The sequence below is a fragment of the Cercospora kikuchii genome, assembly GCF_019650295.1.
Source record: "Cercospora kikuchii DNA, contig_00004, whole genome shotgun sequence".
NCBI lineage: Eukaryota > Fungi > Ascomycota > Dothideomycetes > Mycosphaerellales > Mycosphaerellaceae > Cercospora > Cercospora kikuchii.
In genome coordinates, this window is record NW_025408585.1 from 1,729,742 (window position 1) to 1,757,617 (window position 27,876).

Sequence of the window (27,876 nt, forward strand, 5' to 3'; positions counted from 1 at the left end):
GTGTTCCGCTTCACATGCTTCTCCTGACGGTCAACAGGACATCACGGAGTCCCATGAGTGCTTGGGAGCGCATCCGAAGTGGTCCCTTCTGGGCTCAATCGAGGTGCTCTTGCAGAGTGTTCTGAGCTTGGCACACACATTTGCGAATGTGACTTGGTGCTATGTCGTGGCTTCTCGCATGTTCATGAGAGCCAGGATTCCCGCTCTTCGGGTTCTTGCAGTCGGTTGCATCGGCAGATGGTCGATGTTGGTGAAGGTGGAAGCGAAGCACAGCAAGCACGACAAGCTTTTCCGGCTGTGCGGCTCGTGCAACGAACGGAGGTGGCACCGACCCATGTCGTGGATATTGATATCTGAGCGCTGGCAACACACAGTGCAACCGTTGAAAAGATCTTGGGTGTGCGAGTATTATATCTATCTCACCACCGGTCTCTACAGTCTGAACATGCCATCCGAGCAACAAGAGGTGAGCTTTGGTGGTGCTCCAGATCAGAAGTGGGTCGAGCGGTCCGCTTGTGGCGCCTGGCAGGGTTTCAAACATCTCCCTCACAACGGAAGCGGATACTTGCACACGGTCTGAACTACTGTGTTTGTCGTGTGCCATCTCCGCCCGTTGCACATCCGGCACATCTGTTTGTTGCGGCTGAAACCATGGCGCCCGCCCGCGACACCGCCAGGAAGGCGCAAGAGACGAAGCGATGAGATGGGACGTGGGACGTTCTGTCCTGCAGGAAGTGCGGCTATCATGCAGCTACAGACGCGCCGACGCCAGTAGCGAGACTACTGCACTTGGACTCGTCGTTGCTGGACAAAACCTGCTTGCCTTGCCGCGTTTGTGTCTTTGGCCGGCGCGTTTGATCTTGGGAAGGCGACGACGGACAAGCCAAGGACTACAGGACGAAAGAGACGGCCTCTGACTTCTTTGGATACACTCGCTCTTACTACCACCACTGCTTGGACTCGTGGACACCTCCTGGCCGTGTTCTCTTATCTTTGCCTTTCCTTGGAAGTTTGGCCCAGCCCATTGCACCCACACTCGTTCATCAGTCGCTCGTTCACTTGGAATTCCGCCTTGGGCCATGTTTGCCCTGTTGGTTCTGCTCTGTTGGGCGGCCACCATTGCTACAGCACTTCCGACCATCGAGGCCAAAGGCGCCAAGTTCTTCACTTCCGATGGCGACCAGTGGTTCATCAAGGGCATTGCCTACCAACTGACTCCCGAAGATCCACTCGCACAAGCCGACCAATGCCAACTCGACGCTGCCCTCATGAAGACTCTTGGAGCAAATGCCATTCGCGTCTACCACGTTGACCCGTCCGCCGACCACGATGCCTGCATGAAAGCCTTTTCGGACGCAGGAATCTACGCTTTTGTCGACCTCGACACTTTCGACACATACGTCTTGCCTGGCACCCCAACCTGGAACGACACCCAATACGATGCTTTTCAAAAAGTCATGGACGCCTTCCACGCTTACGACAACCTCGCGGGATTCTTCGTTGGCAACGAATTGATCACCACTGCAGCTGATAGTGTCGCTGCTCCTTACGTCAAGGCCGCAGCTAGGGACATGAAGGCCTACAGAGACGAGAAGGGCTACCGCAAGATCCCCATCGGATACTCTGCTGCAGACATTGCCATTCTCCGACCCAACCTGCAAAACTACATGGCCTGCGGAGACGACCCTGCTGAGGCTTTGGACTTTTTCAGGTCAGCCGCACTGCTTGCTGTTGTGTGATCAAAGCTGACATTGGCAAAGCCTGAACGCGTATGAGTGGTGCGGAGATTCTACTTACGAGCAGAGCGGCTATTCGATGTTGCAGAAGAATGCGAGTGAATACAACATCCCAATCTTCTTCTCGGAGACTGGTTGTCAGACTGTGAGGCCGAGGACTTTTGGCGACCAAGCCGCTATATTCGGGTCTGAAATGTCGGACACCTGGTCTGGTTCCATCATCTACGAGTGGATCCAGGAGGCCAACGACTACGGCCTTATCTCGTACGGTCCATCGGTGGCTCCCACAGCAACTGGCTCGGACATTGCAGGTACGTTATTTCTAGTCGCCACTGCTTCTTTATCACAAAGTGGTCGAGACACTCTTCGACATCACGTTTTGAAAGGAAATCTGCTAACCTGTTCCACGTAGGCGGCTACACAGTCCGCGGCACACCAACACCCATCTCGCCAGACTTTGAGAATTTGTCCTCCCAGTGGGCAGCGGCATCTCCATCCAGTATCGCGGCCTCAGCATACTCGCCTTCGCTCTCGCCTCCTCCGTGTCCAGCAACGACCGCAGATGCTTGGCTGGCTTCGGGACCGCTCCCAATGTTGAATCAGGAGTTCAATGGCGCGAGCGGTGCCAGCGGTGCTTCTGGCTCCGGCAGCGTCACGACGGGCTCGGGCAGATCTGGAAGCAGTGCAACTCAGACCACTTCTTCGAGTGAGGCAGCGGCTGCCACCAAACTTGCTGCGCCGGCTCTGCTTGCTTTGCTTGCTGCTGCGGTGGCTTGAAACACTTTGAATTGGAAGAGAGGATGCGATGCATGGTGTTAGAAAGATAGAGAGTGAATGATTGGAAGTTGGCTCTTTCGTGGTACTGCTGCTTCGACTTTTAATCAAGTCATACCGCCATCTTCAGATGCGTATGCCATCGCTCATGTCTTCTAACTCCCATTGTTCGCATTTTCACAAGGCGCGTGCTCTCATGCGGCTTCGCCTTTTCGACAAGCCTACACACTTTGTCCATTTGCTGCCACACTTTTGGCAGTCGCAGAGCTCGCTCAGCGCGGCGTGGTTCACGGACATTATTCTCATCAATGGGTAACGATGACGTTATAAGATATTCCCCGCTGCGTCGAGACAGAGCTGGCGGCATTGTTTGCCCTGTTTGACAACCTGCATCCGGGCGTTCGTCGATCTCTGTCGCCGTTTCTGTGGAGATTCGGACGGAGTGATGTCGACCTCAGAGACTCTTTCGTGGCATTGGACGGAGTCTGGATACATTTAATCTATTTCCAAGCGAGATTGAACTAACCTTTGCCTGTCAACCTGGTCAGAAACCCAGCAGATTAGCTGTGAGCCGCAGCGCCCATCAGAGCGCCTTTGAGGGGGCCGAGCTTGTTGACCAGGTCCAAACCTAGACTTCGACCCCAGACCACGGGACCAGATCCGACAGAGTACAGCTTCTGGAGCTTGTCGACAACGCCGAGCATGGCATTATTTGCTGCCCAGCGCTGTGAGTTGTACTCGTCTAGAGCCCAGCAGCTGCCGATATCCATGCCATGGTCTATGCCCTTGGCAATGCAGTTCGCAAGCGATTCTGCATCTGCGAGGCCGAGGTTGAGTCCTTGACCGGCTAGTGGATGCATGGTGTGTGCAGCGTCTCCGATTAAGGCCACCCTGTGGCCAGTATATGTGTCGGCATGGCGCATACGAAGTGGAAAAGAGGCGGTTGTGCCTTCTTGCACACCAATCACGCGTGGTAATGTGGCTGGCAGTCCGGTGGATCTCGGGTCAGTGTTTGGCTCGCGCCAAGCCAGTTCGTCTGAAGGATTGGTCTCTGGGTTTTGTATGAGATAGTTGATGTCCACCACCATCAAGCGGAATGCAGCATTGACAAGGGCAGTAAAGTCTTGCGGAGAGAGCTGCTTGAGTTTCGCAGCAAGAGGCGCTGTTATCGACCAGACCAGACTCGCTTTCTTGCCTGGCAGCGGCAGAAGGGCAATAGGTCCTGTGGGTAGGAATCGCTGGTATGCTGTTCGGAGATCCACCTCGTTGAAGGATTGGTCGAGGTCCAAAGTGGCAACGACACCATGTTGCCCGTAATCCCATCCATGGCTTGGGATGTTTGCGAATGTGCGCACTGGACTATTTGCGCCGTCAGCGCCTACGAGCAGTCTGGCAGCAATCGACCGCTCTCCTGGCAGATTCACAATTGGCCATTGCGACAGGTCTAGAGACTCCTCATCCTGTGGCTCAGGTCCGAGGTTGATTGATTCCACGCGTGTCTTGTCCAATATGTCTACAGCTCCGGCCTCTTGCAGCCTTCCAAGCAAAGCGGTTGTCAAATTATTGTTCTCACACATTGTGGCCACAGTGCTGTAGTCTTCCTGCTCATACTTCCGCCGACTTTGTTGTAATCTGCTTCCAGGAATTGCAACAGCAATTGTGTCTAGTATCCCCGTCCCTGCGCTGTCGACTGGATCGAAATGTATCTTGCTACCACTCACTCCATCCCAGACGTCCATGCTATGATATGGCTGCGTCCGCGCAGCATTGATGTGTTCCCACGCTCCATTCTGTCTAAGAAATCGTACTGAGGAGGGTGTGAGAGAAGAACATCGATTCGAAAAGGCATTCGGGTCGTTGGATAATGAAGGCTTGAGTTCCTGGCCATCGATCAGGGCAATCTTGAGGTTCTTCGTGGAAGCGTTGGAGCGCAGAGCAGAGACCAGAGATAAACCGGCGGGTCCTCCTCCGATGCAGACCAAATCGTATATCTCGGGCGTCAGTGTCGAGAAAGCTGCGGTATAGACGCTCCTCCGCAGGGTCGGCGGGAGCGCAAGCAGCTGCGACAGCGCACTCTTGGATGAACGACCCGCTGGCAGCATCGCTGTGTGGCCCAAAATCATGCGTGGTGGATGCCTTACGTGATGAGTGAAGGAGGTTCGCAAAAGTGTCGGATCGAGAGCGAGACGCGGCGATCGGAGCCCGGAATGTCGTCTTTCACATGCAGCGTCATAACCTTCGGTCTCACGCTTTCACAAGACACGAACCATTAGTGAGCATCCGTTGCTGTTGACGTCGCCCACCGCTTTGACCATCGGCGACATACCCAGATAAGTGCGCTCTCCTTCTCGCTGTCTCCAACTGCTCCCACCGAATCCTCTCTCCACCCCAAACACGCACAATATGGCTTCCGGCGCGTCCAAGTTGATACCCTCCGACCCGGAGAAGGTGATGGTCCTTCGCAAGGTCACGCCCGATATTCTCACCTGCAGCACGCCCTTCTTGCGTTTCGGCAAGATCAAGATTGGTGGAAGAGGCACAATTGTTCGACTCGCGACTGGTAGCTTGGCCGTGTTCTCGCCTGTCGCGTTGACAGAGACAGTGAAAAAGGAAACACAAGACCTCGGCGGAAACGTTGGATATATTGTAGCTCTTGATCAAGAACACCACATCTTCTTGGAGAGCTGGCACAAGGTGAGGATGGCACGCGGCTGATATTTACCGCCATCAAGGTTGTATCTTTCTAACTCACTCCAGGCCTATCCGGAAGCCAAAGTCCTCATGCCCGATACCCTGCCTGCGTTGCGTCAAAAACAGTCCTATTTCGAGATCCCGAAACCCAACGAGATACTCTTCTACCCAAACAAGAAGCCCGAGATCTCGCAAGAATTCGACGCCGACTTCGACTACGAATACATTCACGCCCACGGAAACAAGGAACTCGTCTTCAACCACCGCAAATCGGGCACTCTCATCGAAGCCGATCTTCTCTTTAACTTGCCAGCTACCGAGCAGTTCAGTAAATCGGGCGTTGATCCAACGACAGGAATACTGTCCAAAATCTTCAACGCGCTACAGCATACGCGTGGAGAAGCACTTGCGCAGAGGAGATTGTTGTGGTACGGCTTAGCAAGTCCGCGCCCAGAGTTCAATGAGAGTATCAGGAAAATCAATGAGTGGAAGTTCGACAGGATCATTCCTTGTCACGGAGACGTGATTGAGACGGGTGGGAAGGGGATATTCGAGAAGATCATGAAATGGCATTTGGAGGGAACGAAGAACAGCTCGTGAACAGTAGGCAGGAGCTTGACCACGGATTGCAGCTTCCGGCTATGGCTTTGGGTGACCCCGAGGTCGAAAGAGCAGATGTGTGATCAGGATGATGTATCACCCAGTCCGACGTATTGCAGCAGGCGCGGCGGTTAGCTGTATAGTGTAATACCTTCAAGAATCTTCGAGCGATAACGACAAGACTTTGGTTTCGCGACGCCGAGGAGCTGGTGTTGTGTGACATGGCCGTTGTCACATTGACCTAGAATTTGATGTTCAATGCAATTTCATTGCTGACTATGAACAGAGAACGCCTGAGCCTCCGAGCTGTTGCACTGGCTCCATACGTCGGTCCACACCTTCCAAGTTGGCCTAGCGGGTCTTATATGCTCAATGCCGACCGTTCGTGGAACGCATTCCTCCGTCTTGGTCCATGACCGGCTCATCCAAGCTCTCAATGCGGGGTCTGCGGGCGCCCGCAGATCTTGGAGAAAGACAGGGATGTCTTCGTGACTGACGAGCCGCGATCTGAGTGAAGAGCGCCACAACAAACATCACACTCTGCAGCCATGATCCCGGTCCGCCTCGGTCCGGAAAATTCAGGCTCTAAGAACAGATCTGAAACCCATCAGCCTGTAGTTTACGAGGTGGCTAGCAGGCATTCCGACTTCACCTCCTCCACTTTTGCCCTCTCCGCAGCGGTGGTATGTCATTGTGTCGAGTGTGGAGGACCTCTCGCCAAGGCAGTAAGTTCGTCTTGAGCGGGTCTTGGGCATTGATCGGTTTAGACATATAAACAGCTTCTTGTCGACACTTGAATAACTTGGTACCCATTGTACGACGAATTGGACGAGCCAAAAAACCGTCAGTCAAGATGCTCCTTCGATTCGTCACTCTTGCTTGTTCTCTGGCAGCGGCTGTATCAGCTGCCCCAACAAAGAGACAAGATGCCTGGCCATTTGCTCCATTCAAGACCAGCGGGAGGGACATTGTGAATACTAAAGGTGACAAAGTTGTCTATGCTGGCACGAATTGGCCAGGACACAATGACGCGTCCTTCCCAGAAGGACTTCAATACCAGTCGATCGAGACCATCGTGTCGAAGATCAAGAGTCTGGGCATGGTGAGTTCAAGACTGACCTCCTCCCCTCAGTTTCTCTTTTGACAATCAATCGCAGAACGTCATCCGCCTCACCTACTCCATCGAAATGGTCGATGACGTCTACTCCAACAACCCCAACTCTACTCTTAAGAATGCTCTCGTCCGCGCCATCGGCTCTGAAAACGCCACAATCGTTCTGGACCAGATCATTCAAAACAATCCCTCTTTCTCCGAATCGACCACTCGTCTCGATGTTTTCGACGCCGTAGCCGCGGAATGTTACAAACAGCAGATCCTCGTCCATCTCGACAACCACGTCTCCAAAGCCGAATGGTGCTGTTCTACCGGCGACGGAAACGCCTGGTTCGGCTCCGAAGACTTCAACGTGGAGAACTGGCGTCGCGGAAACGCTTTCATGGCCGAACACGCCAAAGCCTGGCCCGCGTATGTCTCTCAAGGTCTTCGAAACGAACTCCGTGATCCAAGCGATGCTTCCTTGAACTATGGTTGGGACTCTTGGTACGAAAATGTCATCCCCACAGCAGATGCTGTGAATGCCGCGAACCCGGATGCTCTCATCTTCTATTCTGGTTTGAACTTCGATACCGATCTGAGGAACGTCACGGCTGGCTTGCCATTGACTGATGATGGAAAGGCTTTCATCATTGAGGATTTCAGCTATGCGGATAAGATTGTTTTCGAGTTGCACAACTACAATAACAACCTCGGCGACTCGAATTGCGCCAACTTCAACCTTTATAGCCAGGGTTACAATGCCATGGATACTTCTTCTACAACGACAGCGAAGAATATTGCACCAGTTGTGTTGACTGAGTTTGGGTTTGAGCAGACGGATACGGAATATCAGAGGCCGTATGCGCAGTGCATTAAGGAGTATCTGACGGGCCTGCCGGGTGGTCCGGGAGGCTGGATTCAGTGGGCTGTGGGTGGAAGTTATGTGAGTTTGAATTTCTTTCCTCACGTCTGAGATATGCTTGCTGACTCGGGTGATTTGCAGTACATCCGCACGGGAACACAAGACTATGAGGAGACCTGGGGCTTGCTGAGCCACGACTGGAGTGACTGGAGGTCGCAGGTGACTGTGGATAACTACTTTGAGCCTTTTGTGCAGTCTACGTTGAATTGAGGAAAACCTCGTCATGTCGGGATAAATATGAATGATCCAATCGAGACAAAGAATACCTAGAATACCACTTCCTTCCCGACGATTTAGAAGTCTAGTGAGTGAAAATGAAGACCCATTGACTTATGAAAGGCGTGAACAATCCAAGGCATTCCGTCGTGAAGCAGACTGATCAACGTTACCCTGTCACATCGTCCAGCTACTGCTCCCCCTCTCGACTCGTGAGTAAAAGTCGGCACAGTCCAAATTAGACCACAGCAGACATTCACGTGCACGAAAAGCAGCAACGACGATCGTCCCATCGACAATCTTGGTCAGCGAGAAACGTCCGAAAGCAACAAAACCACGTTGCCTGCCCCTCATCAATTCTTTGGTTCGCCGTTCGGCGTTGAAAAAAAATGGCCGACGGCTGGGGCTTGAGCGTTGCAGGTGGCGCGGCTGGGCGCCTTCGATCGTAGAATACCAAGACAGCCACATAACGCCATCTTCTGCAAGCCTCTTCGTCAGAATTCCTACGGTCATGATCCAGTTACCGCGGCTGGTAAAAGCAGTAATCCAATTCCCGCCTCGGTCGGCGGATTGAGTGCGGAAGGATTGCTCAGCAGGCGAAAGGACCTGATCGACGAGCCACAAGCGAACTGATTGACAAATTCCTTGTGACGATCTCGCTAGTCAGGTTTGAAGTAGAGCAGCTTTAGTCGGGGAGGAAGATCGCAGTGGCTAGCTTTCTTGGGTAACATCCTGTTGTTGTATTGTCAGCAGAGCAGGATTGTTTTGTAGCGCTGTCGTGTGAAGAGAACTGTGCCAGTCGATTGTATCTCCATTCAACGACAGGCAAGAGAAAACTGTTGTTCGCTTGAGAAAGACATATTTGGTTTCGAAAGTTTCTCTTTGCGGAAGTATGTAGGAACCAGGAAACCCGCCCAGTAACCTTGAGTGTCGCAACACTCCTGCTCAACAGTAGCCTCTTCACCGCAAGCTGGCAAACTCTGATATCTAAAATTCCTTCTCTTTATAACATCGTCAAATGCTCATGCTCATTCCATCATATCTCATCAACTCCAGATTTAAATGCCTGGCTGGTACTTTTGCTTTTGTTGAAGTTCTAAAACTGGCTCAGGGGCGAAAGAACTTATGCGCCGTTCTGCAAGATGGTTAGTGTCTGTATATTCTCGGCTGAGTGATTGCATGCTTCAACTTACGCCATTGTATGCGAGTCTGTTTGGAGAGCCGGAGCCAGCGTTCTGGACAACACCAGTGGTGGAGAGGGAGACGAGGCGGGAGGCGAGGTTGGCTGGGGAGCGTTGACCCTCAAGAGCGATGATGTAGGCAGCAAGACCAGCGACGTGTGGGCAGGCCATGGAGGTACCGGAGATGGTGCGGGTGGCAGTGGTGCCGCCGATCCAAGAGGACTTGATGTTCACACCTGGGGCGAAGATGTCGAGGACTGGGCCGAAGTTGGAGAAGCTAGCCTTGACGTCGGAGGAGTCGGTGGCACCAACGGTGAAGACGGAAGGCTCAGATGCTGGGGAGGTGTTGCGGGCATCACGACCATCATTACCGGCAGCGACAACAGTGAAGACACCGTTGGCGACAGCGCTGGCGACGGCATCGTTGGTAGCCTGAGAGAAGGTACCGCCGAGAGACATGGAGATGACAGAGCGTCCAGTGCGGCCATTGCTGCGAGCGTTGTTGACAGCCCAGTCGATACCAGCAATGACACCAGAGTTGCTTCCGCTGCCGTTGGCACCAAGGACCTTGACGCCGATGATGCTGGCGCGCTTAGCAACACCGTAGGTGGAACCGGCGACAGTACCAGCGCAGTGAGTTCCATGTCCGTTTCCATCAGTGGCGGACTCGCCGGAGATGAAGTTGGCACCCATGGTGGCACGTCCACCGAACTCGGAGTGCTGGGTGTAGACACCAGTATCGATCACGTAGACGGTGGTGCCGGCACCAGCGGAGTCATCGTAGATGTAGCTGGATCCTCCAGTGGAGCGGCGAGAGATACGGACGAGGCCGTACTCGGCCGGGCTCTGTTGCACGAGAGCGCGGTCGTTGAGGGTGACTGGGGCAGAGGCGTAGACCTTGCTGTCTGGCTCAATGCTGAGGACACCAGCGAGGTTGGCAATCATGTCGACAACGTTGTCATCACCATCGAAAGCGAATCCCTGAGCGACGTCAATTTCGATGTCCCAATGCGAGTTAGAGAACACCATTCCGTACCTTGAAGCCACCAATATTGTACTCGTGCTTTGGCTCGACCTGAGCGGTGGTTCGGAGGGCACCAAGGACATTGGAAAGAATGCCACCGTCCTCAAGACGAGCGATCCAGCTGCCTTGGATGGTGTCTGCGTTCTGGCGACGATCGATGGTGGCAACACCAACGACAGCTGGCACAGCCAGGAGGATGTTGAGGATGGAGTGCATCTTGATCGATGTCGAGGCTACTGAGGCTCGTGAATGAGAAGAGATGCTGTGTTGCTGGGTGCTGATCGATACTCCAGAGGCGAAGATGTTGATCTCTTATATAGACATTTGGACATGCCAGCCTACCACCAGCGCATGAGCGTGAATGCTACATGCCTCGGAGGCCTGTGTCGATGAATGTGGCAGTAGCGTGGCTAGTCGAACACACATCATCGCGTGCTAGTTCGCTTGCAGGTGCTCATCTGCGCGCATCGCCAGTCAAAGTGCTGCAACCGTACGGTATGCCGCTGGGTCCAACAAAGTTCCGGCTTCAGAGGCTGCATTAGTGACGTCCGTCCTATCGTGCAGGAGAATGGCCGTGGCAGTTGTGCCTGACCTGTTTACCGTTCACCATATTGGGCAATATCCGCGCTGCTCCTGGTGCGGGCTGGAGGAGGAGGGTGATCCGGCGAGCTGCGTGATCTTCACCAGCCTGGTGAGGTTGTTGATCTCCACGTCCAGCCAGTGGCATATCATCTTGGCAACGGTTGATCGCTTCGATTTCGAGAAGGAGCCAAGCTTATACCAAGACAAGCGTTCTGAGAAACTGGCCAATGTTCACTGCGAACGCCACTCACCTCCCGATTGTAGTTAATCTGAAGGGGTAACTAAGCCTTTGTTCGAATACGCTTGTACAGTAAGGCTGCGACCTTCAAGTTTTGACAGACGTACGCTTGCCGCCGGCGACGACATTGGCCTGATCCTGCGCTACGGGCTTCTTGATGGAATGACAGTATAGCGTTCGAGTCACGCTGGACTCTGTTTCTCAAGTTCACTTTGTTGTTCGCAAGCGCGCAACCCAAGATGCGGTGCTCGCAGGAACAATGTGCTGGGTTGCTGTCGCCATTTTAGCGGCAGCCGTTGAAGCGGTAGGATCGGCCGCAGCCACGTTGGTGGGGGGCCGAGCGCCGCCCGTAAGCCACTCATCGCTCTTCACAAGCTACAGACACCGAACAACTGGAGCTGTACACTGTCAATCCCTGGGCGCTAGGAGAATAGCACCTCTCGCTTGCGATAAGAACAGGTACTGATCGACCGAGACAGTGCATCAGCCGCCGAGCGACAGTGTCACGCCAGAGAGCAACTTTCTGCATCTCGTGGCTCTTAAACTTGCCGCGCGTGCTAAATGACAGGTCAGCGAGCGCGAGAGTTATCCTCTTCTTGGTAGTGAAACCGTTCATCATGTTGTTAGCTCCGACTGACTGGTTGGTCCGTATGGATGGTCAGAAGAGCTTCCAGCTAGCCGATAGTTGCTTTTGTCTTCTATGCGTCTTCCACATGCAAGCTAATATCCAATTCAGATTGCACCTTACCGAAACGCCTCGCCAACGCTTTTGCTTTCCGTCCAAGGCCGTCAAGCACGCGCTCTAAAGTGGTCAAGAGATAGTGAACCGCCGCAAATAACCGCTTGTCGCGTGCCAATGCCGCCTCAGGTGTCATCCGTGTGGTCCAATTAATACCAAGGTCGAAGCGCGCTATCTGTGAAAGGCAGGTCAGCAGCCGTCCCTACGTTCACTGCGACTACTGATGCGGTCAGCGCGACGTTTTGGGAAGGCAATTCCAAAAGCCAATGTGATACAGCATGCATGCCTATGCTGCACCTTGTTGGCTATGGTAGCATTTTCATACCACGCTCGATAGTCTGCAAGAGTCAGGTGGAACAGCAGTAGTGTAGTCGCTAACGGAAGGGCCGTGCACATAATGGTAGGTGTTGTGTTGTGAATGTCAGGTAGTCTTTGTTTCCCAGACACTGCGGCGCAGAGATCTCCTGGCTCCCTCGAACATGTGCAGTGCTTGGATTGAGCCCTGTGGCATGCGTCGGCACGGCTGTCGTCTCACAAGGTGCCGCACCATGCTGAGGAACGATATAGTCCATGCAAGGCCGTCAAGGCACGCGACTCGCGAATGCACTTGGACGCTCAGTTCTCCAGTGGTACCTCCTAGACAAGCATCTTCCGGATCTCGAATCAAGTTGGCATGCCCGCTTGGAAGAGTATGACTTTCGGCCTGGCGAAGTGTGTTTTGCGCGTGTCGACCCGGGTACGAATTGAGCGCGCTGAGCGATTTTGATTACTAGGTGCAGCTATAGCAGCGACCATGTGCCGCAATGCCGTTATGGTTCGGGTGCTAGAACGATAGATTCGAAGTTGCCGCAGTTGCTGCATGGAGTCTCGGACTTGTTTCAGCGGACCCAGCAGGTGTTATATGGCCGCGAAGAATACAATAGAGCCAGATGCAGTCGCGTGTGCTCGTATTCACTAGAGCGCCAGATCTCACTCGCAGGCGCCGCAAGCTTGTTTCGACACCAGGACAGTCACTCGAGCGCACGGGTCTCGTATCGCGCATACGGCGTTCGAGGAGCCGTGATGCTGCTCGCGCGACCGACGTACCCCAGCGACGAGCTGTCCTACGCGGCCACCAAGTTTGAGTGCTTCCGGTTGATGACTCTGTTGATGCAATGGACATGGCGAGCGGCATGGAAAAGTGCTGTTGTTGAAAGTCATGGATTGAGGCTTGGCACTCATCCTGCGAGATGGCTCGAGCACGACGCGAAAATGGCACCGACGTGACTTTGCTCTTCTTTCCACTGCGTCGCTTGACCTCACGACACCACAGAGTGAACGGACCAGTGAAGAGAAACGTACGCTTCGCCCGCCTTGACTCGCGGCGGCGGCCTTGAGCTCACAGGCACTGCTCGTCTGCCTGCTCAAGATCCTCGCCCAACCAGAGCTGCTCGGACCTCGAATATCCGGGCGCTCTTGATCAAGGCAACCGTGTCGCCTGTGTTTGCGTCACGAATTCTGCTGACACTGATGTCCACTTCCGCATGAACCGCTGGGTGGGACAGTCCTACGATCATGGGCTTGGCTTTAGATGCGAGCACATTCGCCGAACATTCGCATCCGCGCTGGTTCGCCTTCAACAAATCCGGTTTCTCAGCCACCGCTCGAAAGAACGAAACGGATGCAGGAAGCGATCCTGACAATTTCAAGAGTGATCATTGCAAGCCCTTCCCGGCGCGCCTAAGCGAGCAATATTTCCGCTGAGACCTGTGCAAGCGACGTCTCTGAGCCTGTTGAACGTGAAGCTACTCTGACGAACACGATCACGGCATACGAGACTCGCCCCAGAGACATTGAACGCTGCTCGAGACCAGAAGAGCCGGAGCCATGGGCGCTGAACTCCGAGTTATCAATGGCCGTCGCTCGTTCAGCACAACTCCCTCCATGACATAGCTGTTACGCTAACTCGCCTTACGAGCTCGAAAAATTGTCCCGCCTTGGACCCTGCGAACGCTTCTCATCAGCACAACACACGTGCATCTTCACAGCACGAACTGCTGCAATCTGGTGCTTGCGCGTGCCTACGTCAACGAGCTCTTGTCGCATATCCACAGTTGATAAGCCCAGGTCCTTGCCAATGCTGTGCAACCCATGCATTGTTCTCATCGTCGTAACAAGTCTTGGCTATTTTGGGAAGAGGTGTGGTAGCTAACCAGCTTTCCGCGGGCAGGATCGCTCGGCGTGACGCAAGATGCGGCAGCTACATAACGAAAGTATACGAACGTCAGTACACCATTGCAAATTCGCTTGCCACGCCCAAGGTCTCGGCAGTCCGGGACACGGCTTTGCCTCTCCATACTGGTACTCATGTAAGGAGGAGCCTCCGCACCAGGAAACACGATCCAGGAACAACTTCCATCGTCCATGATATTGCCATTGCCATTTCTCTCCACATCTTCACCCACTCCCCACTTAATCGACACAATAGATTGAGTGCAAGCACGAACCCACGACAGCTGGAGCAAGCGACAATTACCATCAATGTCAAGCACTCGAGCCTACAGACCTAGATACAACATCGATCTCCCACCTACCAAACCTCGCTCGAGCAAAGATCAGCGAGTCTCATACATTCCCTCTTCGAGCTCAACGCCATCGCCATCTAAAAGCACCTTCAACCTGCCTGAAAGACCCAAGAAACCAGAAACTTCCCGCAAGCAGTACCACTATGACGACAGTCGCAAATCCACGCCACCAAGTCGACCACAAGAAGTGAGCAGCAAGACTCCCGCTGTTCGATCATCGAGGTCCACTAGTGACCCGACCAGGAACTCACGATCACGATATCTCGAAGTCGAAGGTGGAAGCAGCGGCAGGAAACAGCATCGAAGCCAGCCAAGACGAACTGAGGAGCGAGATGCTAGTCAAGTTCGATTCTCTCCGTTCGTGACTGTAAGGACATACAAATGAATAACGGGAAGAAAAGAGGATCGTCGTATTGTATCAATGACAGATGAGTGACGGGCCTGGTCTCGTCTTCACCGAATACAGAGAGGGTAGAGCCCCGCAGACGGGCTTGATGGCCGGCACAGAGGTTGGAGGAGTGTAGGGAGACACATCAGTCGAAACGTCAGGCGCAGAGGTGTTCTGGATATTGGAATATATGCATGGATGGGGAACGATTTGTACGATAGCGGGCGTGTTTTCGTTGTTCAAGTAGCATACACGGGCAGTTTCTGTTTTCCATGAACGTGATGTAAATTAACAAACAGTACTTGCATTTATGTCTCTCGATAAAGTCCAAAGCACTGTCTTGTCCGTCGTCAACCTCGTGCGCTGCGAAGCTTCAGCCTCACCAGAGGGCACGCAACATCCGACCCAAGTCGGCCATTTCAGACACTCCTCTGTGGCACAATCTTGCCCGAGGCGAGCCCGGGCAGCTGAGAGCGCTCCGTAAGTTCGGAGACAAGACGGCAGGTTTTCGATTCGAGACTAGACCAAAAAGCAGAAACCTCCCTCACTATTCAGAGATAATCGTACGCGCAGCCGTATCTCTCAATAAGCCCAGAGGTGATATCTTGGCCGTAGCCAATCTCGCGAGCTAGGAAGCCTCAGTCTCGCCAGAGAGAGTGCGCTCATATTAGGCCATCTTCTTTCGATAGCGCTCCTCAAGTATACCATGTCCGTGAAATTTACATTCACGAGTTCTCTTCAACGTGCTCGAGTCTGCGCCCCCATTCAATCTCCTTGCCGCATCAACGGCGATAGCGTGAAGTAGCTTGCTCGGCCACTGATCCGACAGCAGGTCGACGAGATTGGTCAACGTAGCCATTTTGTATGCAATAAGCCTGCACAACCCCGACTCGCCTCGAAAAACCTGATACATGCCTTCTAGGGTTTCAGGCTCAGTGGGAATCCAGGTCAAGCCGTTGACGCGTTTTTGGCAGAACGTGAGGGCAACGGCGTCAATGATCGCGTCGCTGAAGCTGCAATTCTGGAGCTGACGACCAAGGTCGTAGGCGAGGGCAATCTCAATCCAGATTGCAGAACTGTTGCTGTCTTCGGCAAAGTCGACGTACATTCTACCACTGCAGAGCCAGTTCAAGTAGATGTTGAAAGCCAGATGGTTGCTCTCCGACCGTAATGTCCAGACCCTAGCTTCCTTTGATTCCACGCTGAACTCTAGTGCTGGCTGGCATATGCGAAGCAGGCGTTCGTTGATACTGAATGTGGCTGAGGATTCAGCAAGCATGAAGCGGATCGACCTCGTAGCGAAGTCGATTGTGTCGAGTCTCTGCAGGCATAGCCGCTGCATGGCATGCGCTGGGTTCTTTGCGCCGGCCCTGTAGCACCTCTCTGACAAGGAGCGTCGAAGGCTGTGCTCGTGAAAGGCGCAGCCACACGCCAACTGGAAAGACGATTCCAAGAAGTGCTCATTGGGAAATTTGAGCAGCTTGACAAGATCAATCGTGAGTGCATGCGGCCAACTTTCGTCAATGGATTTGATCTGATCCTCTCGCTTCGCCAATTCGCACGTCATGAGAAGTCTCATTGGTGACCCTGGCAGCGTGGACTCGTACAAAGTGTGCAGTGGCTTCGCGGAAGGCAGACCCGTGCGAGTAAACCATACGGCCGCCGCGTCTGTGAGTGAGTCCTTGAAGTTGATATCGCACAACTTGTCCCCCAACGCATATGCGCGGAACATCCGGGTCCAAGCAGTATCCAGCTCATCGGTGCTACTGAAGTGGGGAATGTCCAAGCAGATCTTGCCGCGATACAGCCAATTGATGTAGATGTTGAAGGCTTGCTCGTCATCTTCCTCCATCTCGACAACGCGACTCCTGCCCTCGAGCCATTTCTGGTCCAAAGCCGTCTCAAAGTAGGCAGAGCTCTTACGGATCAAAGCCTCGTGCACAGGGAAGTACTTACGTGCTGGACCAACGATGACGATGATTTCTGCCGACGAGAAATCTATCGCTTCATCGGCGCGTTTCAGTATGTCTGGTATTGGCGCGGAGGCGCTCATCGTGGTTGGTCGTTGTGTCTTCGTTGTGTGCTGTGTCGACGGAAAAGCTTGGTGCACGAGATGTTTTGCTGTCTTCAAGAGCTGCCGGAAGCAAAGCACGGGCAGACAACACCCTTCAAATCTCACGTAGGGGTCGCTACGACCAGATCACAGTTCGTGCCAGAAACGCGCTGCCCAGTTACCGTGGATTCAATCCATATCCATCGCGTCCGGATCGTCTTCCACCTCGTCTAGCTCCGTCACGTAGCCCATGCCATATCCGTGTGCCACTTCTGTTGGCTCGTCCGCGATCTGGCCATACTGGCGATCCATGTCACGTTGTCGAGCCTCCATCGCGGCCCTCTCACGAGCACGCTGCCTAGCCTCCACTATCGCGTGCCTGACTGCATCGCGGCTCTCGTCCACGGACAGCGACTTTGGTACGTTGTACAGCACCAGCTCTTGACCTTCCACGTCCTCAGCCTTTCCCGTCAAGACATGCTTCGGGATCCTGCTGAAGTGCTTCTCGATATCCGGAAGAAAGATCAACCTTTCCTCAGTTGGTTCAGATTCTGCCAGTTCTGCGTCCAGGTCATGGATGAAGACGCGATCGCGCGTCTCATCCACCTGCATCATGCCATCTGCGTCTGCCACGGGCACCGTGCTCGGTGTGCTCAGCGTGGGCTTCGTCGGCTGCGAGGAGCTCGAGACCGGGATGTAGTAGGAGCTGCTCGCGTGTGTGCCATTGATGCTGGGCTCTTTGTGATACTGTGTCAGGTCGACGGGTCTCCCGTGAAGATTGAAGCCGGACTCACCCAAGTTGAGCAAGTTGAAGCGTTTGGCGAAACGCTCGTAGTCATTCCAGCAGTTCTGCGCAACTGACTCATCGGCTTTACGCTTTGTCCCTCCTCCTCCACCGCGAACACCCTCGCCCGCCCCACGCGCGCCATTGACCGACATCACTTCCGTCTGCATCTTTCATCGCTGCTGTTGTCGCGCAACTCTTCGCGCCAGACCGGCATTCATCTCATCGCATCGACTGAAGTAGTGTCGAAGTGAGCGGTGTTGGAAAGTCGTCAGGAACGCAGCTGCATGCGAAGCTTCTCGACCCTCCTCCGCTTCTTCAAGCCTGCTCCAGGAATTTCTAGAACCTCCGCCACAAAGGCCACCACCGCACGCACGCCATCCCCTCGCGTCCTCCACCACTACTCCTTCCGCAGAATGGCCTCCACGACGGGCCAAGAGCCTGAGTGGAGCGCCGTCAAGGTGCGCAAGACTTTCATCGAGTAAGTCTGATCATGCCCTCCTTCATTTGACACTAGCGCCATTGAGCAAGGGCAATTCTGCATATGCTCTGCACCTACCCGAGTCTCTGCTCCTTGCACTTCCTTTGCGCACATCTCACTCGTTTCCTGGACCACGAGTGAATTCGAAATACTTGTGCCAAGGGTTTGCGACTTGTCATTCGAGTCACATTGAGCAAGACGATGCCATCTATGAACAGCACTGACCCAGCCAAGGTACTTCGAAAAGAATGGCCACACCTTCGTGCCCAGCAGCAGCGTGGTGCCGCTTTCGGACCCTACACTGCTGTTCACCAATGCCGGCATGAACCAGTACAAGGCCATTTTCCTTGGGACAGTAGATCGTGACTCGGATTTCGCCAAGCTCAAGCGTGCTGCCAATTCACAAAAGTGTATTCGTGCTGGAGGCAAGCACAACGATCTGGACGATGTTGGCAAGGACTCCTACCACCACACATTTTTCGAGATGTTGGGCAACTGGTCATTCGGCGATTACTTCAAGGAGGACGCCATCAAGTTCTCATGGGAGCTACTCACGAAAGTGTACGGTCTGGAAACAGATCGTCTCTATGTCACATATTTCGAAGGCAAGGCCGACGCTGGACTCGAGCCAGACCATGAAGCCAGAGACTTTTGGCTCAAGCAAGGCGTGCCTGAAGATCACATCTTGACTGGAGACATGAAAGACAACTTCTGGGAGATGGGCGACCAGGGCCCATGTGGCCCGTGCTCAGAGATCCATTACGACCGCATCGGTGGACGTAACGCATCCGACCTTGTCAACCAGGACGACCCGAATGTGATCGAGATCTGGAACAACGTCTTTATCCAATACAACAGAGAGCCAGACAAGTCACTAAAATCGCTGCCCAGCAAGCACATTGACACTGGCATGGGATTCGAGCGTCTGGTCTCGATCCTGCAAAAGAAGTCGTCGAACTACGACACAGATGTCTTCACGCCACTGTTCGCTCGCATTCAGGAAGTCACTGGTGCTCGTCCATACCAAGGCAAGTTTGGAGCCGAGGACGTAGATGGCATCGACACTGCTTACAGAGTTGTCGCGGATCATCTACGATTACTGACATTCGCCATTTCGGATGGTGGCGTGCCAAACAATGTCGGTAGAGGATACGTCGTCCGTCGTGTGTTGCGCCGCGGAGCACGCTATGCTCGCAAGTACTTCAACACCAACATTGGCAACTTCTTCTCGAAGCTGGTGCCGACACTGGTCGAGCAGATGGGTGAAATGTTCCCAGAAATCAAGAAGAAGCAGGAAGAGGTCAAAGAGATCCTCGACGAAGAAGAAGTGTCCTTTGCGAAGACACTCGATCGTGGAGAGAGCATGTTCGAGAAGTACGCCCAGAACTGCAAGGCAAACGGAACGAAGACTTTGGCTGGTGCAGATGTATGGCGACTTTACGACACTTACGGCTTCCCTGTGGATTTGACGAAATTGATGTGTGAGGAACGAGGACTGGAGATCATTGATGAGGATGTCGCCGAGGCCCAAGAAAAGGCTCGCCTTGCTTCTATGGGCGCGAAGAAGGAGGGTAAGTTTGATTATTCGCCATTGGAATTCAAGAACACATTCACTAACAGGACCCAGGCGCTACTCTTGTCAAGCTCGACGTACACGATATCAGCACGCTTGAAAACATGGCAGATGTGTCGAAGACGGATGACTCGCCCAAGTTCCAACGCGAGAACATCAAGGCTACCATCAAGGCCATCTACCATGGCCGCAAGTTCCTGCAGTCGACTGAGGAGATCCCCGAGGGCGAGCAATTTGGTGTCATCCTCGACCGGACGAACTTCTACGCTGAACAGGGTGGACAAGAGAACGATACTGGCCGCATTCTGATTGACGGAGTTGCTGAGATCAAGGTTGAGAACGTTCAGCAATACGCTGGATACGTGATGCACACTGGATATGTTGGCTATGGCCATCTGAAGGTCGGGGACGAGGTTCTGGCCGAGTACGATGAGCTTCGAAGACAACCCATTCGCAACAACCACACCGGGACGCACGTTCTCAACTACGCTCTGAGAGAAGTGCTTGGAGACGATGTCAACCAAAAGGGATCTCTCGTTGCACCAGAGAAACTACGCTTCGATTTCAGCCACAAGGCCGGCGTGACAGACGAGGAGCTCGCCAAGATTGAGGAAGCCAGCACGAACTATATTCGCCAGAATTGCGAAGTCTATGCCAAGGATGTGCCTTTGGCCACTGCGCGTCAGATCAATGGAGTTCGCGCGGTCTTTGGAGAGACATATCCAGACCCAGTTCGTGTCGTTTCCGTAGGTATTTCCGTGGAAGACCTCCTGGAGAATCCATCGGATCCTAAGTGGAATGACATCTCGATCGAGTTCTGCGGAGGCACGCATGTCAAGAACACCACTGAAATCAAGGATCTCGTTGTGATTGAAGAGAGCGGCATTGCCAAGGGTATTCGTCGTATCATCGCGGTCACCGGTCAAGAGGCCCACAAAGTTCAAGCTGAAGCCGAGACATGGGACAAGGAAGTCTCCGCCTTGGAGCGCCTTCCGTATGGCCCAGATAAAGAAGTCAAGACGAAGCAACTGACTGTGGATCTGAGCAAGTTGGAGATCTCTGCGCTGCAGAAGACCTCCCTTCGCAACCGCGTCGCTGCCGTTGCAAAGGCCAACCTGGATCAGCAGAAGACCGCTCAGAAGGCAGAGAACAAGAAGGTGCTCGATGCTGTCACAGATCACTTTGCCAAGAATGCTGAATCGAAGACACTCGTGTTGTCTCTGCCAATCTCCGCCGGCAGCAAAGCTATTCAAGAAACGATCAAAGTGGTGCAGAACAAGCAAAAAGAGAAGACAGTCTACTTGGTCGGCAAGACTGACGACGGCAAAGTCGTTCACGGCTGTCATGTTTCCGCTGATGCTCAGGCCAAGGGCGCCGATGCCTCAAAGTGGTCTGGTGAAGTCGCTGCTCTTGTCGGAGGCAAGGCAGGCGGTAAGGGGCCCACTTCGCTTGGACAGGGCACAGACGCCTCGAAGGTGGACGAAGCCGTTGAAGCTGCGAGGAAATACCTCGAGAGCTTGAGCTTGTAGTAGACTTCTCTGGTCAGTTGTGTTGTTGAACACTGAGCATTGAGCCGCGTGTCGATTCTACTGACTCTACTACTTTACGATGAATGGTGGATGCAGAAGATGATCGTGTTGGCTATAGCATTCAGCAAAGCAACGAAAACATAGATCCACGTAAAGCATCATGGCTTCCTTCTTGCTGGACACCAAACACATCTGATCGCTCCCTCTTTCCATTGTTTCGTCTTCTATCACCTGATCGTATTGTTCGTCTGTGCAACCAAACAGACAAGCATCTAGATTCTCTCTTCGCTTTACCCCTTCTAGTCACTTTCGTGTCGATCACTCGGTGACGCCGAAAGTTGGATCCTGTGATCCTTGCGCTGCCGGTCGGAGTGGCCTTTAGTTCTGCAGACTTCCGTTAGCTGCCGTGCGATATGAGACGAGGGAGTGGTGTTTTGAGATTGTTTGAGTTTGGGATATGGAGGTTGGTACGGCGTGGCCGAGAGGCAAGGCATGCGAGAGGAAGGGTCTTTTGTCTTGGCAACATGAGAAGGTTATTCGAGACGAGGAGTTTGAGGATGAGAGCGAAGAGTGTGAAGGACAGATGGGATGGAATGGTACTGGATTCAGACATGATGGTCGTGAAACGAGTTATGTTGGATGCTGGGTGTGAGTTCCAGCAACTGTCCTACCTTCCATCTCCCATCTTCAGCCTACACTCCTTCCTCCCCATACCACAGCACCTCAGTAACTCTCTCCCTTCGCATACCTTGACCTAAACCCCCAAATATCACGCCACGCTAATACGCCTCCAACCGTGCTTTGCGCTGACCGCATCTTTCGGAGTGCCCTTCTCCCAAGCAAACACCCATTAGCTTCCGCGACTCTTCCTCGAACAACTTCCCAGTCTTGCTTCCACCCTTGTCATACATCCAAGCATCCTGGTCTCATGTTCTCGGAGTCGCCGCTAGGTCTAAACGCTTCGCATTCGAAGCGAGGACTTCTGACAGGTGCTAGTCATGATTGTGTTACGAAGAGGTGTAAAACGAAGGAGAAACACGTGATGGGCTCTTCGGAATGAGAACCGAGTACTTTTAGGTGTGGGTGCTCTGCACAAACATGGTACAATATGCGCTAAGACTTAGCGCACATATTCGTGGTACTGTAGTGAGCATGGAGTGCAGGAAAGGCGTCGTGGTGTGCCAAAGCGTCAGACATACTCGAGCTGTACATACCTCCTACACCTTCATAGACCTCCTCTTCTTCACATCACCAATTCTGCACTCCGCTTTATGCTGGCTACTACGATGCGACACTTCACACAAGTTAACAACAGTCGGCTTCCAGACAGAGAAGTGATATCTGACAACAGATACAGGAGTTTGAAAGACGACAGTATGTTTTGCACACACGTCGATGTTTCTCAGAGTTTTGATAATCTAGCTAGCTTTCTTTCTCAAGCCGCTTACTCCTCGATTTGATAAATCGCCCGTCTACCATTTCCGCTAAAACGCACCAAGTAAAAACACAAGAGCTCCTCATAAACTCATAACAAAAGAAGTCACGACAACCTCTATGCTGCGCCAGCAGAGACCGGAGGCTGGATAACCTTGGTCACCTGCGCGCCAGCGCGCACGATGCGGTTGCCGTCGGAGTCCTTGTAGATGGTTGAGCCCTGGCTCTCCTTCTCGGATCGCTTCCAGATCTCGACCTCCATACCACCGCGGATCACACCTACACGCATCGTTGAGAGCAGGTTGTGTGCGGCGTTGCTGTGCATGTAAACACCTCCGTTGAACATGGCGGTAGCGTCCTTGCCGAGTCCGCTGCGGATCATAGCCTTGCCACCTGGGTGGTCGTTGATGAAGTCTGACACATCGTGGACAACACCGGCGACAGCGACGAGAGCGCGACCGTTCTTGACTTGGTCAACGTAGTCGTCCCACTCGAGAACTGGGAGCTGCTCAAGAGGGACACCCCAGTCGAGCTTGGCGCGCTTCTGGTCGAGCTTCTTCTGTTGCTGCTGGAGACGGCCCTTTTCGATTTCATTGGCGCGGAACTGCTTGAGATCGTAGGCGAGGCCGAGCTGCTTCATTGTCCAGATGAACCACTTGGTTGGGTCGTACTGGTGCCACTCGATGGCGTTGCGGTAGTCGGATGGGAACTCGTGGTGGAAGTTGTGGTATCCCTCGCCGAGAGTGACCAGAGCGGTGATGACGTGATCACGAGGAGAGTTGCGGTCGTCGAATGGCTGGTCACCGAGCCAGTGGGCGAGCGAGTTGACGCAGAAGGTGGCCTGCTGAACGAAGAAAATGCGGAGGATACCGGCGTAGATGAAGCCACCGAGCCAGTCGCCCCAGCCGAGACCAGCAACAAGCGATGGGAAGATGAGACCAGCGAAGAGGACAACCTTGAGGTAGTGCTTGTGCTGCCAGACGACCACAGCATCGTCGTTCAAGTCAGAGATGTCGGTACGACCAATGCGTTTTGGGTTTTGCTTCATGAGCATCCAGCCGAAGTGCGAGTAGAGCAGACCCTTGCGGACACTGTATGGATCCTTCTCGGTGTCGGTGTAGCGGTGGTGGGCACGGTGATCGCGAGACCACCAGCGGATGGAGCCCTCAACGGCACCGCCGCCAACGAAAGCCAGGAACATCTTCAATGGGAGAGATGCAGAGTATGATGTGTGTGCCCACAGTCGGTGGTAACCCGCTGTGATACCGAGGCCAGTGGCGAAGTAGTAGGCGACAGCCCACACTGCGGTCTGCCATCGGAGTGGTGTCCAGTACGAGTAGATGAGGCCAGCAATTGGGATGCCGACAATGAGAACCACGTTGAGCCAGTTGACGTGCTTGTACCAGTTCTTCCTCGTCATCGGCGTCTCAGTGATGTGTGGCTTCTTTGGATCGTACTTGGTGTTGCGGTTTGGCTCAGACTTGCTGGCCATGGTTGGCGCCTTGCGATCCTCGGAGATCTTGTCCGGGTCGATGGCCTGCATGCCGGCGGTGGGTTGGTGGGATGGCATATTCGCCAAGGAGGTGGATAGCGTGCTCGTCAGGCAGCTACGTCGAGTATCGGACGGTATCGATGTGTGGGGTGGTGCTCAGGTCGAGCAGTGCACAATCGGACAGTAGGGAACGAAAGTCGTTGGTAGGTGTTGATGTCCGGAAAGGTGGTGGGCAAGAGCAGTGGAAGGCGCTGGGCAAGAGCGGTATATAACGAGCGAAAGTGGCGTCGGAAGGCAGCTTCCTTTACGCCGTGCACGCAAAGTCCTCGGCGAGTGAGGAGCGGTTGCTGCTCTAGGCGCGCAACGGTGAGATCTCGCAGACGAGGAAAAGCGGAGAGTTTCTAGGATCGGTTGGCGGGTTGTGTTCAACAAAAATTGACGTCGAGCCAAGCCGTCCTTTTCCGCAACCTGCAGGAACACCAACGCTTCCTGCTACACGGATCGCTTCGCCAGCAGACAAGTTCGAGGAGATTCGATTGATGGAAATACACCTACATGCTGAGTCTGGTATCTTCTTCACTTCCACAAGTCACTTTGTTTCGCTCAATTCACTTGCCGCTCCAAACAAAGGTGTCCCCAGTTGGAGGAATTGAGTTTCGGAATGTCAGCCTTAAAGACCCTCGACCAGGGTAGCGCCACCGTTCTCGTTCTCGTGAACGCATCCCGCCTATAAGCACGCAGCGAATGCGACCAGGCACAGCAAGCAAGGAAAGACCCGTCGGTATTGTTCTGTGACAACAACACCACCGCCGCCGCCCTCGTCCTCTCCACCGTTCTCGCGCTCGCTCACAGCAAACGATTCATTCCTCGCATACATTCTTTCACATGCGACAAACGGGATCCTTATCATCATATACATCATGATCAATGTGGTTGACTCCCAACCATTGTAGCTTCCCCGGATCCCAACTGTCAACTGCAGGGGAATTACGCAGCTCTCTCCTGGTTGCCGCTTCGTACGGATGTCAGCAAACCAAGGACAGGACAGCAGCGGTAGCAGCAGGCTGATGTAGGTCAAGCCTGTCATGCATAGTCTCTTTTCCCCGTGCGAAGAAGATGCCAATCATCGTGGGGAGATGGATGGCGAGACCAATGGATCGTCATCGTGGCGAGAGAGAAGCTTGGCGCTAGCACGAAAGGACGTGAGGCCGAGAACGTGGTCGGATACCCGAATTTACCCGATCGGATTGCCAAGACACTCTCTGTATCAGCCAGGTCAGAGCAGATTTGACTTGATGTCTGATATTCGGCATTCCTCTGCGCAAGCATAATGAGGTTCAAAGAAAGGACAATTATGCACTGAGAGATGTGCGACTGCATTTGTGGTTGGGCAGCCTTTTTTCAACGCTCGATTAGACACTCCTCGTAGAGTGTTGAATCAAATCACGATTTCAACGGCAGCACCTGGGTGAGACAGAGAAGATTTGTTGCAGAAATGAGGACGTCGTGTTAGGATCATCGGCAACCATCCTCTATGTGCCTGTCAAAGGTTGTTCGAGCCGTCATCTAAGCATTATAGTCATGAAGAGCGTCGGGCTTGGCCATTGCTCCTGCCCTCGTTGATAGATTAACGAGCTTCCAAGGCTGGCAGTTTAAGCAAATGCGCTAATCCGCAAGTGGAGAATGCTGACGTTTCTAGCACGCCTCCGCTTGCCTGTCGCATTGCATAGAAATGAGAGCGACCTGGGCGCTTTTAAGCCTTGGCAGCGTTACTGATCCAGCCCGCTTCCACCAAAAATTCAAAGACTCGACCACCCTTGGTGGTGTCGATCTTACTGATCTCCCGCACGTTTTTCTTCTTCAGCTTGCCATCATACTTCATCGCCTCCCTCAAGACTGCATCTTTGATGCAGTTGTATGCCTTGGGATGTAGACGGAGCTTGTTGCACAGATCTTGCTCCGCAGGTTGTAGCAACTGCCAGTCTGGTGCCGACTCTTCGTCCCAGTTCGCAGGTGCCAGACCTGGTATGGGCGGAAGATTGCTCTTTTTCGCTGAGTCGTTGTTTGGTGTACCATTTGGCTGTCCGCGCTCTGAGTGAAGTCTCACGGGGAGGTCAGCTTTGGTTGTATAGTCCACCACGGCCTGTGCCACTTCAGGTGCACCCTTGTCTTTATCAGCAAGCTTCGGCCGGACGCCATTCGTGAGACGGTCGAATTGGCCAGGCTGGGGGTAGGATCGTGCCAGACGCGCAGCCTTCTCTTGCTCGTACTGATGTCCGTGTTGCAGTGTGGATATGCGCATCCGCCTCCATTCTTGCAGCTGCGCGATGGCTTGCCGCAGGTTTTGCTCCTTCTCGAGGTCCTCCGAAAACGTGACAAAGTCTGGATGTGACATTATCCTTGCGAATGGCTTCAGCTTGTTATGCAGTTCGCGCTGCTCCCTGGTGCGCTTCTTCTCGACAGCCATGTTCTTCCGATAGTCCAGCAGCCTGTGATTGAATATGACCTTTTTCCGATCTGTCCTTGCCGTCAACCTATCGTTGTATATGGTCATAACGACCATCTTCAGCTCCGTCTCGGGATCGAATTGCTTTGTTGCAGGATTGATCCCCTCTTCTGGCGAGAACTGCATGTGCTGCACCGCTTCTTCAGCCTCATTGAAGTATTCATTCTCGAACTCCAACCGACCAGGCATAAACCCGGCGACCTCGTGACAGCTGGGCACGGAAGACGTGGGCTTTGCCGGTGTGGGTGCGATATGTGCTTGATCGTCCTTTGCCTGTTTGCGCTCATCTATGCGCCTCTTCTTGCGCTGCTGGAACTCTTCTCGTGGCACGGCATCGCTGAGACTCTTGTCTCTTGGGTCTGCTCTTTCGGGCAACGGGAATTTCGACGAGTTGATGTAGGTTTGGATGTAGTGGTCCCGCACCTCGTCCTTCTCTCGATAGCCACCGATGTGGTCTGCAATGTCCGCGAAGCTCCCCAAGCCGTATTGCTCTGCACCCTCGAGTAGCAAGAGTTCCTCGTCCGCACCCCATCCTTCGTCAAAGATGGGTATGCTATGTGGCTCGATCACCTGGTACGCATGTGTGCGTGGGTCGTGGTGTAGGTTGGCTTTGCCCTGGGAAAAGCAGGGCACGCAGAGGTCGTAGTCGTTACAGCTCTTACTCGCACATCTGATGCGCACAGTCGCTGTTATGTCGTTGCTGCACACATTGCAGATGTACTTGACGCCGCCGCCAGCAGAGGTGCCTTCGGACTTTGGCGCGCCCTTCGCTTTTGTGATGAGACCCATCGCAGGTGTGTTCGCGCGCGTATACTATATGCGCATCGTAGAATATCTGTGATCGAGTCTGCACGGAGCTTTGTTGTTCAATTATATTGCACGGCCGTAGTAGTGAATGCGCGGTTCAGCGTGGACGCGAAGTGAAGGCTACGGGTGACGTGCTAAAGCAGGTCGGAGGTGCGGAGTGTGAAGCGACCGACTACCGACAACCAGTTTTCCAGTAAGTGGCTTTACAACGAGGTGTCAACACATTTCACCGAAGCACCTGACGTTGAGTGCAAGGACTCTGGAATGCGCAAATGGCGAAGATGCGATGCCCGTCGTTGACCAGAGCATCAAATGCAACCACAGGCCTCCGAGTCAAACTGCCGCTGCATGAATCTTGGTCACTTTATGCACCCGCAATGAATGATACCGGCCCAAGTGCAGGCTAGTGTGTATCAGTGTGGCACCTTGAAGCTGCCATGCATCAAGGAACAGGGCAGCCTTTCGC

The 27,876-nt window shown here is 53.6% G+C and overlaps 10 protein-coding genes across 10 annotated transcripts; 4 read left to right on the top strand and 6 right to left on the bottom strand.

The window, feature by feature from the left end:
- Positions 1-1,079: 1,079 nt before the first annotated feature.
- On the top strand, positions 1,080-2,513 carry CKM354_000691100 (uncharacterized protein; the record flags this gene model as incomplete). Its single annotated transcript, XM_044802246.1, has 3 exons — positions 1,080-1,711; positions 1,761-2,047; positions 2,149-2,513. 3 exons carry the CDS (start codon positions 1,080-1,082, stop codon positions 2,511-2,513), a joined length of 1,284 nt encoding a protein of 427 aa, XP_044658181.1.
- A 557-nt stretch (positions 2,514-3,070) lies between these two features.
- On the bottom strand, positions 3,071-4,612 carry CKM354_000691200 (uncharacterized protein; the record flags this gene model as incomplete). The annotated part of the gene is made up of 1 exon (XM_044802247.1): positions 3,071-4,612. One exon carries the CDS (start codon positions 4,610-4,612, stop codon positions 3,071-3,073), a length of 1,542 nt encoding a protein of 513 aa, XP_044658182.1.
- A 301-nt stretch (positions 4,613-4,913) lies between these two features.
- Positions 4,914-5,801, top strand: CKM354_000691300 (uncharacterized protein; the record flags this gene model as incomplete). Its single annotated transcript, XM_044802248.1, has 2 exons — positions 4,914-5,204; positions 5,268-5,801. The coding sequence occupies 2 exons, from the start codon at positions 4,914-4,916 to the stop codon at positions 5,799-5,801; spliced, it is 825 nt and encodes a 274-aa protein (XP_044658183.1).
- An 853-nt stretch (positions 5,802-6,654) lies between these two features.
- On the top strand, positions 6,655-8,029 carry CKM354_000691400 (uncharacterized protein; the record flags this gene model as incomplete). Its single annotated transcript, XM_044802249.1, has 3 exons — positions 6,655-6,903; positions 6,959-7,840; positions 7,901-8,029. The coding sequence occupies 3 exons, from the start codon at positions 6,655-6,657 to the stop codon at positions 8,027-8,029; spliced, it is 1,260 nt and encodes a 419-aa protein (XP_044658184.1).
- Positions 8,030-9,158: 1,129 nt separating this feature from the next.
- Positions 9,159-10,456, bottom strand: CKM354_000691500 (uncharacterized protein; the record flags this gene model as incomplete). The annotated part of the gene is made up of 3 exons (XM_044802250.1): positions 9,159-9,170; positions 9,229-10,197; positions 10,253-10,456. 3 exons carry the CDS (start codon positions 10,454-10,456, stop codon positions 9,159-9,161), a joined length of 1,185 nt encoding a protein of 394 aa, XP_044658185.1.
- A 4,962-nt stretch (positions 10,457-15,418) lies between these two features.
- On the bottom strand, positions 15,419-16,804 carry CKM354_000691600 (uncharacterized protein; the record flags this gene model as incomplete). Its single annotated transcript, XM_044802251.1, has 1 exon — positions 15,419-16,804. The coding sequence occupies one exon, from the start codon at positions 16,802-16,804 to the stop codon at positions 15,419-15,421; it is 1,386 nt and encodes a 461-aa protein (XP_044658186.1).
- Positions 16,805-16,993: 189 nt separating this feature from the next.
- Positions 16,994-17,758, bottom strand: CKM354_000691700 (uncharacterized protein; the record flags this gene model as incomplete). The annotated part of the gene is made up of 2 exons (XM_044802252.1): positions 16,994-17,541; positions 17,599-17,758. The coding sequence occupies 2 exons, from the start codon at positions 17,756-17,758 to the stop codon at positions 16,994-16,996; spliced, it is 708 nt and encodes a 235-aa protein (XP_044658187.1).
- Positions 17,759-18,004: 246 nt separating this feature from the next.
- On the top strand, positions 18,005-21,171 carry CKM354_000691800 (alanine--tRNA ligase; the record flags this gene model as incomplete). The annotated part of the gene is made up of 3 exons (XM_044802253.1): positions 18,005-18,069; positions 18,304-19,640; positions 19,697-21,171. 3 exons carry the CDS (start codon positions 18,005-18,007, stop codon positions 21,169-21,171), a joined length of 2,877 nt encoding a protein of 958 aa, XP_044658188.1.
- Positions 21,172-22,723: 1,552 nt separating this feature from the next.
- On the bottom strand, positions 22,724-24,175 carry CKM354_000691900 (uncharacterized protein; the record flags this gene model as incomplete). The annotated part of the gene is made up of 1 exon (XM_044802254.1): positions 22,724-24,175. One exon carries the CDS (start codon positions 24,173-24,175, stop codon positions 22,724-22,726), a length of 1,452 nt encoding a protein of 483 aa, XP_044658189.1.
- A 1,675-nt stretch (positions 24,176-25,850) lies between these two features.
- CKM354_000692000 (chromatin-binding transcription regulator ADA2) lies at positions 25,851-27,392 on the bottom strand (the record flags this gene model as incomplete). The annotated part of the gene is made up of 1 exon (XM_044802255.1): positions 25,851-27,392. The coding sequence occupies one exon, from the start codon at positions 27,390-27,392 to the stop codon at positions 25,851-25,853; it is 1,542 nt and encodes a 513-aa protein (XP_044658190.1).
- Between the last annotated feature and the right edge of the window lie 484 nt (positions 27,393-27,876).